This window comes from Macaca fascicularis, chromosome 2, assembly GCF_037993035.2.
Source record: "Macaca fascicularis isolate 582-1 chromosome 2, T2T-MFA8v1.1".
Lineage (NCBI taxonomy): Eukaryota > Metazoa > Chordata > Mammalia > Primates > Cercopithecidae > Macaca > Macaca fascicularis.
The window spans coordinates 83,085,492-83,099,937 of record NC_088376.1 but is presented as its reverse complement, the minus strand read 5'-3'; the positions used below and the strand labels follow the sequence as shown (position 1 = coordinate 83,099,937).

The following is a 14,446-nucleotide window of genomic DNA, read 5'->3' as shown; positions in this document are numbered from 1 at the left end:
TTTATTCAGCTTTTTTTTTTTTTTTTTAGCACTGTGAATGGATGAGAATACCAAGATGTGTAAGATCCAGTTCCTGTATAACAGTAGAATAAATTGAGGATTATATAAATATTTGTAAGATACTAGGCATTATGTTAGAAACGTTATCCAGGAATTTTATAGGTCTGAGGGGCTTAAAAAAGGAAATGGATCAGAAAATACTTAAAAAAGGAGGTGATTCTTCAGATGAAGCATCTTTCCAATATAACATTAACAAATAGGGGAACAAGTTGATTGCAAAAATCTCATTTACATGAAACTTTTTAGAAATGCATCCCTTACACACGATGCACTAGTATACCAACATTTCAACTCTCATCAAACACAGCTATACAACATCACTCATATGTATATGAGGGGAAAGCTATCTCTAAATGCAGGCATCTCTGTATGTAACCTATGAATGGATTTCTTTCCAAGATACCCAAACTTAATAGAAACACTGAATAGTATCAGTAGCAAAATAGAAACCATCAGTAATAAATGGAAACTTCAGTAAATGGGAGATGAACTGCCACCTTTCTATGCTTCGAATTCTCTTAAAGACAAAAAAAAAAAGACCAAAAAAAAAAAGTATGCTCTCTTGATATTAGAATTTGTGATGGTTTGGTTCCACTCCATTTATTCTTGGTATCAGACTTTGCTTATCCAAGACAACTGCTGTGTGGGAGAAAGACCGTAAAATCCTGTGACTAACATTCACACCAGGGGTCATGATTATGAGCTGGCTTAGTATGGAATGCATTTCTTCTCATCATGTGAATGGCCCCCACGTGATGAGATGGAGGGCAATATTTTAAAGTACAAACCTGGTGCTGCTTGCTCTGAAGAAAATTCTAAGTCTAATGTAGTAAGGATTCTTCTATTTCCTAATTTTAATGATCTAAAGGGAGGAATGGTTTTCCATTGCCAATATTTTTATTTACCCAAAGTCTGCAGAATTTAACTGATGCTTCATGCTGAATGTGCTACAAATGATGTAGCATCAGGTGGTTTGGCACACACCTTGCATCTGATTCAAACTGCAGTAAGTGTCAAGCAGGATAGAAGCAAATGTCACACTGAAGTCTTGGTTAATCTATTCTGGCTCAGCGTTCACCATCACTCTTCAGTAGTTAACTCATCAAATCATTGAAATAAAATGTTCATATTCGAATAGCTTTTTGGATTGCCTTAGCAAAGGGAAGACAGAAAATACTTCAGTTAAAAAAATATATATATATATAGCCATTCAGATTGACAATATGAAATTCAGATACCAAAAATAAATCCTGGATGAATTCTGAAATAGAAAAAATATACATATAATATACAATCTATTCTGAACAATCTAAGTAGTATGTTTTGAGAAACAATAAGATTTAATGTATATTTATTGAGCTTGGTCACATTAATTTTATTTTTTTTTATTTTTTTTATTTTCTTTTTTTAACATTAATTTTAGTAATTTCTTTTTAAATTTGCAGTTGGCAATCAGTGGATAAATTACATATCATTCTGTGGTCTTAGAACACATGCAGAGCTCGAAGGAAACCTAGTCACCGAGCTTATCTATGTCCACAGCAAGTTGTTAATTGCTGATGATAACACTGTTATTATTGGTAAGTACAGTATATGGTCTGTTATTGTATTCCTTGCCAGTTGACTTACCCCATGCAAAAATGTTTGCTGCTATTCCTCCTAAGCTTCCTTTGCATTTGAAAGAGACAGTAACACCATATCTAAAACATTTCTGAAGCTATCCTTTTCTCTTATGTCCTTTCTAACCCATCTGTTGAAATTGTTATAGATACGGAATAGGTGTATATATTCGTGGGGTACATACGACGTTTTGATACAGTCATACAATGAGTAACAATCACATCAGGGTAATTGCGGTACCCATCACTTCAAGCATTTATCATCTCTTTGTGGACTAAACTATTTTTATTTATGAAAAATCAGAGGTATAGAGCAATTAAAGGGACTTTGTGAAAATTGCAGCATCCAGGGGCAGCTGTTTAACCCAGCAGTCCAATAATGTGCCAGATTTCACTAATTCTTTATTACTCCCTTATTTTTTTTTTTAATTTTTAAAGCTATTTTTGAGATGGGAGTCTTGCTGTGTTTCCCAGGCTGGTCTCAAATGATTCTTCTACTTCAGCCTCCTGTGCGCTGGGATTACAGGCCTGAGCCACCACACCCGGCTATCCCCTTATTTTTATTTACAATCCAAGTGCTCAGATTTCAGGGATTGGTGGGGGATAAATGAGGAGGGAAAGTGTATCTTAAGTGAGTACCTTGTGGTAATTCGTATGTGTTTACACCACGTCCACCTAACCATTACCACAGATCTGAAGTCGTACAAAAGTCGAAATCAGAAGGATGGTAAAGTATTGCTGCCTCTATGCATGCCATTATTTTTCCTAACATGTATGTTTTGCATGTCATTAGTTAGGACGTAGAGCAGTCCAACTTTGTTGATGTGCGTGGGTGAAGTGGGTATTGTGTACTAATGGTAGGATGTAGCCCTACACTAAGGTCTGCAGTCTTTTCTTGTCAAGGATACACAGAGGATTTTTCCAAAAGTCTCTTCCCACTGACAGATTCAGGAGAGTTACTCTCCTAAATAACTTGTACATTCTACCTAAATTAGATTAGCTTGATCAGCGAGGTAGATGTTCAGCTTCCTTCTTTTATACACACAGAAAGCTTCATTCTTCCATCATCAAATTATTTTGACTTCTAATATTAATATTGTATAAAATGCATATTGGAAGTCCAGGATGACAGAGTATAAATAACCAACGAGATAAATGAGGTAACCAGTGTGGGGCATGTTATTTAGGGAGATGACCAACGAGATAAATGAGGTAACCAGTGAGGGGCATGTTATTTAGAGAGATGATGTCTCCCACTAATGGGAATTCTGTTCATCTGTTTCAAATAAAATGTAGTTTATCAGCTTGAATAAGATACTTTCCTATTATTCAAGAAACTAAATGCCATGGAGTATTTTGAAAATTTTGGACGATAAATATGCTTTCTATTCTCCACCGAGAAAAGGAAAAATATCTCATATCTGAGAGTAGTAAGACTGTCTTATCTGGAACATGATTTGAAGAGAAAAGAAACAGTTCTAAAGCCAGAAACGGTGTAAACCACAGTATGGTGAGATACATGCACACACCGCACACACAGACACACACACACACACACACACTTTTAATATTTGTATAGCACATCAAAATAATATTGTTATCTCCTCGTCTATAGCCAGAAACTGTGTAAACCACAGTATGATGAGATACACACACACACACACACACTTACTTTTAATATTTGTATAGCACATTAAAAAGTATTGTTCTTTTATCTCCTGGTCTATAGGGATAAAAGCTCTTTAGGAGTTTATTTTTTTCCCTCACTTGCACTAATACACAAGATTTCATTTATTTCTCCTGAGCTCCTCTGACTTGCTCTTCAAAAGCAAACCTCAGAATACTTTTGAATTAAATTTGACAATGACAGTAAGAAATAAAAACTATTGATGTTTCCTGAAATGGAAAAATGAAAATAAACAAAGCCACATGTTTCTTCACCAAGATTTCAGAAGCCTTGAAGTAAAAACTGACAGATGTAAATATTTTTTTGAAAGGTCATTTTGACTTTCAGCCTCGTTTACTTTACATGAAGTATAAATACAAATTAGTTTTCGGTACCAGACCTAACAGTTAAATAAATTTGTTGAGGTTTTTAATTGACTTATTTTCTGGAAAAGTCTCTAAACCCTCAAAGACTCCAATTTCTTTTGTTTAGCAATACTTTATCAATTTTGCACACAATTCTTACACATTCTTTTGAAACTGAGGATGTGGCCCTGGGAGTGTAAAGAGGTCTTACTTGCTAGTCCTTGGAGGCTGAATTCCTTTTTTCCTTCCCCAACTGCCTTAGAGAATCGATTTCTCCCAAGGAAAAGAATCCAGAGTTTCTTTTGTTCTTTTTATCTTGGTGGAAACTCAAGAATAAGCAGGTTTATTGTTACTGTTCTAACACATTCACCCTATTTAAGTTCCTAACACAGAAAACAGTATTTAAAATTCTCAGAGAGGAGTTTGAGAAGTTAGTTTGAGAATATTTTACAGGTGTTAAGCAAGTATTTAAACATTTAAAGGAGATTTAAGTAATGTATGATTTATTTTTCTTCCATGGCAAACTTATGCCAGAAAGATTGAGTAGCTGACATAAGAAAAATGACCATTTATCTTCATTTTACTCCTCATGAGGAAATATTTGTTTTCTCACACTGAAGATCGCTTTTGTGCATAGCTTTAATTGCCTGTGGCCCTGGGTAACCCTGCTGGTCATGAAATCTGTGACCAACTCCAGTTTTCTTACCCATCTTAATTTTAGCCTTTAACCAGACACATTTATTTGGTTTCCTAAACAAAGCCAAGCTACCCTTCAAGTAAAATTTAAGCCTATCCTGATGACTAAGTGAAATGGTTGTTTTTAATGTTCACTAACCTGCTGCAAAGCACAATAGACAGATGCGATACATGAATAAAACAGCGCCACTGCCCTCTCAGAGATCACGGGCTGGAGGAGAGGCAGCTACTCCTTCCATATGAGAACAGAAACACTAGGATGGACGTGGCCGAACCGGAACAAGAAGGTTCAGGGGCAATCAACAAGTATGAGTAGGAGGAGAAACTAAGTCGAGGTCATGAGTCTCAGGATTTAAAGGGCAGGCTTCACTGTGGCAGATGAGAGTCTGGAATTGAAGGGCTGCCCCAGTAAAGAGGGGGATATTTCCTCATGTCTGCAATTTACTTTTAAATGGATCAAAACAAAAATATGAATTGACGATGGATACAGGGATGAAGTGGTATACCAATGCCTGGTTCTTATTTTTAGAAATTATGATCTAGTTGGTCTGGTTTGGGGCCAGGCATCTGGGTTTTTTTGGTTTGGTTTTTGGCATCGGTATTTTTAAGAAGTTTCCTTGTTAGCCTTCCTAGGTAATGCTCATGTGTGGTCAGAGCTGAGAACCTCTGACCTGGAGGCAAAGGAAATACAAGTAGGTAGAGAAGACAGAGTCGCCCAGTGTGCTCAATAGAAGAACCAGTTTTCCTTTAAAACAAACTAAAACGGGGTAGAGTTGGTGCGTTCGTTTTCCATTACTGCTGTAACAAATGACCACAAACTTAGTAGCTTAAAACAATACAAATTTATTATCTGACACTTCAGTAGGTTAGGTTTAGTAGGTTTAGTCTTGTGAGTCCCACAGGACTAAAATCAGAGTGTGAGCAGGGCTATTGCATTCTTTTAGAGGCTGTTAGGGAGAGTCCATTTCCTTGCTTCTAGAGGCTGCCCACATTCCTTGACTCATGGCCCCTTCTTCCACATTTAAAGTCAGCAACATTCTATCTCTGAAAAACCCCCAAAAGTCTCAACCCATTCTTCTGTAATCATAACTCAGTCTGATTCCCTTTCACTTTTACAGACCTTATGATTGTATTGGGTCCACCTGCATAATCCAGGCTACTCACCCTATTTTTAAAGTTAGCTGATTAGCAACCTTAATTCCATGTGCAGCCTTAGTTCCCCTTTGCCATTGAACATATATTCACAGTTTTTGGAGATTTGAACATGGACATTTTGGAGAGCTGCTATTCTGCATACCACACAAGGATTCACAATTTCTGAGACACACAAAACAAGTACAAACCACAAAGGAAAGGAAAGATAAATCCAACTGCATTAAAATTCAGAAATTTCTTCATTAAAATTACTGTAAAGGGGAATAAAAAGATAAACCACAAACTGAAATAAGATATTTGCAACCCATTTAATATACAGAGCACATAAAAAACTCCTATAAATCAATAAGAAAAAACAAATGTCCAAAGAAAAATGGGCAAAGCAATTATATAGGAACTTCACCAGAAAGAACATACCCAAGCCTCATAAGCATATGAAAAAAATGTTTCTTCTCATTAACATGAGACAAATAAGAGTTTTAAAAAATACCAGACTGGCAAACATTTAAAAGTTGGGCAGTCTGAGTATTGGCATGGCTGTGGAGCAATACAGACTCCCCTCCACGGCTATTGGGTATATAAGTTGGAAAACATTCTGGCGTTACCTAGTAAAGTCATACACCCTGCAGCTTAGCAACCCACGCCTACATACAGAGCCTGGGAAACTCACACATGTCTGTACCAAGAAACAAATACACAACTATGTACAGCAGAATTGTGCATCACAGCAAAACTCTGGAAGCAACCCAAACATCCATCAATAGCAGAATAAATAAAGAAATCCCTAGTATGTTCATTCAAGGAAAAGAAATGCATTACAATTATGTACAAATAAATCTCAAAGACATAATACTGAATGGAAGAAGCAAATCTCAAAGGACTATCTGCTATATGATTCCATTTATATAAATTAAAAACAAGTCAGAAATAAACTCTTCCTTTTGTTGTTTAGGAAAACATTCAGAGCATGATGAATACAAAATTAAACATCAAGTCTTCCTCTTGGGGAGGGAAAAGTATGCATGGGAAGGTGCACAAAGCCTTCTGGGATATGGTAATATTGTTTTTGGCCTGGGTAATAAATTCAGTGATGACTATTTTATTATTGCTTAAGTTTTACACACATGGTTTCATATAGCCTTTTGCATTTTGCCGTATTTCACAATTTTTAGATTGTTTTCTAGGCCGGGCGCGGTGGCTCAAGCCTGTAATCCCAGCACTTTGGGAGGCCGAGACAGGTGGATCACGAGGTCAGGAGATCGAGACCATCCTGGCGAACACCGTGAAACCCCGTCTCTACTAAAAAATACAAAAAACTAGCCAGGCGAGGTGGCAGGCGCCTGTAGTCCCAGCTACTCGGGAGGCTGAGGCAGGAGAATGGCGTAAACCTGGGAGGCGGAGCTTGCAGTGAGCTGAGATCCGGCCACTGCACTCCAGCCCGGGCTACAGAGCGAGACTCCGTCTCAAAAAAAAAAAAAAAAAAAAAAAAAAGATTCACCCCTGGGTGAGGGAGGGCCCCACCTCCCTAAAAACACATCTTCCCTTGATAACCTGGACAAAATTACGGTTTTGTTAGTAAGGACCAATTGAGTGGGGAGGGCAACCAACAGTGTCTGCGAGGTCAGGAAGGTTGTTCAGCTTCGCTGTTTCTCCTTACAGGCTCTGCCAACATAAATGACCGGAGTATGCTGGGAAAGCGTGACAGTGAAATGGCTGTCATTGTGCAAGATACAGAAACGGTTCCTTCAGTAATGGGTGGAGAAAAGTACCAAGCTGGCCGGTTTGCCCAAGGACTTCGGCTACAGTGCTTTAGGTCAGTCCGCCAAAGTATGTCTTTCTGATGTATTTCCACTGCAGCGGTGGACCCAGCCCTGAACTCTGGCCCTGAGCACACGGGTCATCCTAGGTTCTTCTTCGTCTAAAACAGTGTGTCCCAGAATATAGGATATGTACCACCAGTAGTATGAGAAATGACTTTAGGTGGTACGTGAATAGTTTTTAATAGCTTTTTTTTACTGTCACGTGCAGTAGAAAAAACTGCAGTGGTGGTGCACTTACAGCTCATTGCATCCTTGAATTCCTAGGCTCAAGCAATCCTCCTGCCTCAGCATTCCGAGTAGCTGGGACTACAGGCACGCATCACCACACCCAGCTAAGTTTTTAAAATTTTTGTAGATACCGTGTCTCACTGTGTTGCCCAGGCTGGTCTCAAACTCCTGGCTTTAAATGACCCTCCTGCCTTGGCCTCTCAAAGCACTGGGATTACAGACGTGAGCCAATTAAATACTAGTCCTTAACTGATTTAGGACTAGACCGGGTCAAACCCTCCAGCTTCCCTTTAAGTTTTTAAAATCAAATTAATTCCAGTAATACAAGGATATAATAAAAATTATTGAAGGAGTATGCCAGTGACTGCTGGTGTAAAATTTAAATGTGGGAACTTCTGTTTTCAGGTTTAAAATGACTCCAGGTGTCAGACATCCCTGATCTTTGGCAAGAAGATGCTACTTTTAAACTAATCTGTGGTGAAGCAGAGAGAATACTGGGCTAGGAAACTGGACTCATTTAGGCTGTGTGATCCTAAATAAGTCCATTCAATAAAGTGTTATTTAGAACTTTCTAGGGCTGGGCTGTAACTGTCCATGTCGCCTGTTGTCTATTCTCAACAGAGTGGTCCCTCTAGAACCTTCTAGATCATGTTGCTTCTCTGGTCACTACTGTCCAATGGCTTCTTATCTCACAAGGAGCAAGTAATATAATCTCATCTCCTTTTACTCTTTCCCTTGCTCCCTACAGACACTCATTTCCCCACTGGCCGTGGAACACCCTAACTACTCTCCCAACTCTAGGCCTTTGCAGGAAGTCCACAGTTTTATGATTCTAGAACCATATTTGCCATGAGGCAGTTTTGGTGCAGCCTCTATAGTGGGATGCAGCAGGTGGCCCCGATATAGTTAAGGTCAGGGCTTTATGCTCTTCTGGGAAGGGCACTGCACCGCAGCCTGTTGTTTTCTTTGTGTTAATGCTCCCTTTTGGAAACTGGCTCACTTGCAAATGGGCGCTCAGTGAGCACTTAACTCCCTGCAAAGGCAGAGGCCACTTCCCTCATTCCTACCAGTCCAGACTTTGGCTTCCAAGACCAACAGAAGCCTCAGTTGTAGAGACATTCATTCTGCTCTCTCTGTCCAAGTAGCTCAAAAAATCCATCCCTCAAAATCTGTCAATACCTTCTAACAATGTTTACTGCTGTATTTATTGCCTTTGTTACTACTTGTTTTGCCAGTAAGAATATTTTCAAACCGTTGATAATTCAATTAGCTTCTAATGTTAATTTGTTTCGTTTAGCAGAGGAGAATTTAACAATTGGCACCCTGCCAATTAACCCATTGATTGCCTACTGCAGCATATGTAGAAGACAAATACTTCCTTTTGTAAGCTGGAATGTATGTCACATCTTTTCAGTTCTGTGAGAACTTAAGAATTCTCTTTAAAGTCATGAGTTTCTTTATAACTTTTTAAATATATACTAATTATAGCAGGTAGTGGTTTTTGATTACAGCACATTTTTATGTACAAATTTGGCAAATACAGAAAACCAGTAAGAAAATTAAATTCATCTGTAATACCATTACCCTGTGCTAACAGTTTTAACATTTGATTTATGTCATTCTACTTTTTTGTTTATATAGATATTAATATACTGTATTCCTTTTTTAAAACAAAATTAGAATGTTGCAAGCCTACATGTTTTTTTTATTATTTAAACAATGTTTCACACATTTTCCATGTCATCGAGTATTCTTCTATAATATGTTAATGGCTACATTATATTTTATTGTATGTGATATCATAATTCCTTTAATCTTGCATTGTTTGGCAGATATTTTTGCTGATATAGAAAAATGGGTATGTTTGTGGATACCTTCTTGTTCACCTTCTTAATTGTCTTCTTTGATCTATTCTTGTTATATCACTAACAATATTTTAGAGGGCTTATTCCTTCTATCTTGACTGAGTTTATTTAATCTTTACCAATTTGTTAGATTTCACGTGGAATTTCACCATTTTAATTAACATTTTTTAGAGTTAAAAATGTGTTTATTAGCTATGTATAATTTTTTTCATGAATTGCCTAGCTTATTTGTGTCCTTTGCCCATTATGCTGGAAGGTTTAACTTTTTTTTTTTTTTTTAAATACAATTAAGGAGTACAGGTACAGTTTTGTTACATGGATATATTGTGTAGGGGTGAAGTCTGGGCTTTCAGCATAACTATCACTGAAATAGTGTACATTGTACCCATTAGGTAATTTCTCATCCTTCACTCCACCTCCTACCCTCCCACCTTTTGGAGTCTCCAACGTCAGTTTTACCACTCTGAATATCCACGTGTATGTACTGTTTAGCTCGCACTTATAAGTGAGAACATGCAGTATTTGACTTTCTGTCATTTCGTTTAGGATAATGACTTCCAACTCCGTGCATGTTGCTTCAAAATACATGATTTCTTTTTTTATTTTTTTCACTCAGTTGCATAAAGTTTTGGGGTTTTTTTGTTTTTTGTTTTTTAATACTTTAAGTTCTAGGGTACATGTGCACAACGTGCAGGTTTGTTACATATGTATACATGTGACACATGTTGGTGTGCTTCACTCATTAACTTGTCATTTACATTAGGTATATCTCCTAGTGCTATCCCTCCCCCCTCCCCCCTTACCCCTCCCCACAATAGGCCCCAGTGTGTAATGTTCCCCTTCCTGTGTCCAAGTGATCTCATTGTTCCCACCTATGAGTGAGAACATGTGGTGTTTGGTTTTCTGTTCTTGCCATAGTTTGCTGAGAATGATGGTTTCCAGCTGCATCCATGTCCCTACAAAGGACACGAATTCATCCTTTTTTATGGCTGCATAGTATTCCATGGTGTATATGTGCCACATTTTCTTAACCTAGTCAGTCACTGATGGACATTTGGGTTGATTCCAAGTCTTTGCTATTGTGAATATTGCCGCAATAAACATACGTGTGCATGTGTCTTTATAGCAGCATGATTTATAATCCTTTGGGTGTATACCCAGTAATGGGATGGCTGGGTCATATGGTACTTCTAGTTCTAGATCCTTGAGGAATCACCATACTGTTTTTCATAATGGTTGAACTAGTTTACAATCCCACCAACGGTGTAAAAGTGTTCCTGTTTCTCCACATCCTCTCCAGCACCTGTTGTTTCCTGATTTTTTAATGATTGCCATTCTAACTGGTGTGAGATGGTATCTCATTGTGGTTTTGATTTGCATTTCTCTGATGGCCAGTGATGACGAGCATTTTTTCATGTGTCTGTTGGCTGTATGAATGTCTTCCTTTGAGAAGTGTCTGTTCATATTGTTTTCCCACTTTTTGATGGGGTTGTTTTTTTCTTGTAAATTTGTTTGAGTTCTTTGTAGGTTCTGGATATTAGCCCTTTGTCAGATGAGTAGATTACAAAAATTTTCTCCCATTCTGTAGGTTGCCTGTTCACTCTGATGGTAGTTTCTTTTGCTGTGCAGAAGCTCTTTAGTTTAATTATATCCCATTTGTCAATTTTGACTTTTGTTGCCATTGCTTTTGGTGTTTTAGACATGAAGTCCTTGTCCATGCCTATGTCCTGAATGGTATTCCCTAGGTTTTCTTCTAGGGTTTTTATGGTATTAGGTCTAACATTTAAGTCTCTAATCCATCTTGAGTTAATTTTCGTATAAGAAGTAAGGAAAGGATCCAGTTTCAGCTTTCTACTTATGGCTAGCCAATTTTCCCAGCACCATTTATTAAATAGGGAATCCTTTCCCTATTTCTTGTTTTTCTCAGGTTTGTCAAAGATCAGGTGGCTGTAGATGTGTGGTATTATTTCTGAAGGCTCTGTTTTGTTCCATTGGTCTATATCTCTGTTTTGGTACCAGTACCATGCTGTTTTGGTTACTGTAGCCTTGTAGTATAGTTTGAAGTCAGGTAGCGTGATGCCTCCAGCTTTGTTCTTTTGGCTTAGGATTGTCTTGGCAATGTGGGGTCTTTTTTGGTTCCATATGAACTTTAAAGCAGTTTTTTCCAATTCTGTGAAGAAAGTTATTGGTAGCTTAATGGGGATGACATTGAATCTATAAATTACCTTGGGCAGTATGGCCATTTTCACGATATTGATTCTTCCTATCCATGAGCATGGTATGTTCTTCCATTTGTTTGTGTCCTCTTCTATTTCCCTGAGCTGTGGTTTGTAGTTCTCCTTGAACAGGTCCTTTACATACCTTGTAAGTTGGATTCCTAGGTATTTTATTCTCTTCGAAGTTATTGTGAATGGGAGTTCATTCATGATTTGGCTCTCTGTTTGTCTATTACTAGTGTATAAGAATGCTTGTGATTTTTGCGCATTGATTTCGTATCCTGAGACTTTGGTGAAGTTTCTTATCAGCTTAAGGAGATTTTGGGCTGAGACAATGGGGTTTTCTAAATATACAATCATGTCATCTGCAAACAGGGACAATTTGACTTCTTCTTTTCCTAACTGAATACCCTTTATTTCTTTCTCTTGCCTGATTGCCCTAGGGAGAACTTCCAACACTATGTTCAAAATACAGGATTTCATTCTTATTTATGGCTGAGTAGTGTTTTATGGTGTGTGTATATGTACGTGTGGGTGTGTTTTCTTTATCTAATTGTCTGCTTAAGGACACTTAGGTTGCTTCTAACACTGTGCTATTGTGAATAGTGCTGTGATAAACATACAAATGCAGGTGTCATTTTTATGACACCTTGGGTAGGTACCCAGTTGTGGGAATGCCGTATTGAATGATAGTTCTATATTTAACTCTTTGAGAAATCTCCATACTGCCTCCCATAGAGGTTATACTAATTTATATTACCACCAACAGTGTATATGCGTTCCCTTTTCTCCTCATCCTCACGAACATCTGTGTTTTTTTTTACTTTTTAGTAATCGTCATTCTGATTGGTGTGAAATGGTATCCTGTTGTGGTTTTAATTTTCATTTATCGATAATGAATGATGTTCAGCATTTTTTTATGTTTCTTGGCCGCTTGTATGTCTTCTTTTCAAAAATGTCTTTTCATTGTCTTTTGCCCACTTTTTAATGAGGTTGTTTTTTAACTTCCTTTTAATGATTTATAAGTATTTGAAATATGTGTAGGATGCTTATTCCTTTGTCATATGTGTTGCAAATTTGGTTTACCTGTTGTCTTTTAGTCATCTTTGGAGAATTTGGGGGAAATTTTTCAATTCTAATTAATCAAATCAATCTGTTTTTTTCTTTTTTGTTCCCACCTGCCTTTTCCTATATGCTTAGAATAGCTTCCTCAGCCTAAGATTAAACATTTACTTGTATCTTCTCCTGGTGCTTGTTTGACTTTACTTTTTACAATTAACATCTGCAGTGTATTTTAGTGTAAGAAGTGAGGTCGGGGTCCTGACTTCTTTTCTCAACTAACCAGCTGATCTGGAACCTTATGATATATAGTAGGATTCTTTGCCTCTGTTATCCGCAGTCCACCTTTAAGATACACTGAATCACAATCTATTCTGGCTTCTCGCTCGTCTCTCTGTTATGCTATATAGAAAGTCGGTTTACTTGCATGCCAGTGTGATACCATGTTATTAATGTGGCTGTGAATTGTAACACTACTTTTTGCCATACCACTTCTTCAAATTAGTATTCCTTTTCAAAATAATCTTGGTTATTCATAAACATTGATTCTTACACAAAGACTTCAGAATTTTTTTTTTTTTTTTTTTTTTTTTTGAGACAGAGTCTAACTCTGTCGCCCAGGCTGGAGTGCAGTGGTGCGATCTCGGTTCACTGCAAGCTCTGCTTCCCAGGTTCACGGCATTCTCCTGCCTAAGCCTCCCGAGTAGCTGGGACTACAGGCGCCCGCCACCACGCCCGGCTACTTTTTGTATTTTTAGTAGAGGCAGGGTTTCACTGTGTTAGCCAGGATGGTCTTGATCTCCTGACCTTATGATCTACCCGCCTGGGCCTCCCAAAGTGCTGGGATTACAGGAGTGAGACACCACGCCTGGCCTAGAATTGTTTACTCAAGTTCTCTCAAATTCTTATTAGTTTTATAAAATTGGAATTACAGCAGATTTATAGATGAATGAAAAGAATTGACACCTTTATAATATTGAGTCATCTTGTTGAAGAACAAGGAATAGGCTTCAATTTACATGAATATTTTATTGTTCTTCAATAAAGCTTTAGATTTTTATTATTGGTGGGGAAGAAGATTATTCTACAGTAAAGAATTCATTTTTTTTTATGCTGATCCTATACTTATGCTAACTTTGTTTCTAGGTGCTTTTTCTTTGCATCTTTCAAATTGTGTTAAAGAGGCAGTTCTTAAACAATTATTTTCACTTTGCCCCAATGGCAATGCAGATAATATATTTAAAAGCACTACAAAAACGTTCTGTCAATTTTAGCCTCTTTTTATTAGGAAACATTCCCAAAGATAAATATTGTGGCCTTGACTACAACCATTTTTTTCACTTAAAAAATGCAGTTTCACTCCGTTTTCCATCTGGCCTATTTTAAAATAGAAATAGACATATTTCAATGTGAAATCAATTCTAAATAGAGACAGGATCAAACATGTACTAAATTTCACAACTGTGAGCTGAACAGTTCAAGTCCTAGAAAATTATCCAAACTTTGCAGATATAACCATCACTCAAGAGAAACCATTGTCCACACAATTAGGGCTCAGAATCATTTAAAGTGATAGATATGAGGAATGGAAAGAACAGAAATATTTGTTTGTGGTTTTCCTACTGTCCCACTTTTTGTGATGAATAAGCAAATATTAAATAATTTTCATTAAATACATCAACATAAAATTAAACTAG

The 14,446-nt window shown here is 37.4% G+C and overlaps 1 protein-coding gene across 9 annotated transcripts in view; it reads left to right on the top strand.

Annotated features, from left to right (window-relative positions):
• Positions 1-14,446, top strand: part of PLD1 (phospholipase D1) — a 205,492-nt gene that overhangs the window by 184,307 nt on the left and 6,739 nt on the right. For 6 of the 9 annotated variants that reach the window (XM_065540177.2, XM_005546385.5, XM_045386628.3 and 3 more), the window contains 2 exons: positions 1,506-1,640; positions 7,221-7,374. In XM_065540177.2, the coding sequence (XP_065396249.1) occupies positions 1,506-1,640; positions 7,221-7,374 (289 nt within the window). Of the gene's footprint in view, positions 1-1,505; positions 1,641-7,220; positions 7,375-7,645; positions 8,764-14,446 lie in introns of those variants that run through there. The other 3 variants (XM_074031403.1, XM_074031404.1, XM_074031402.1) reach the window with 2 other exon arrangements.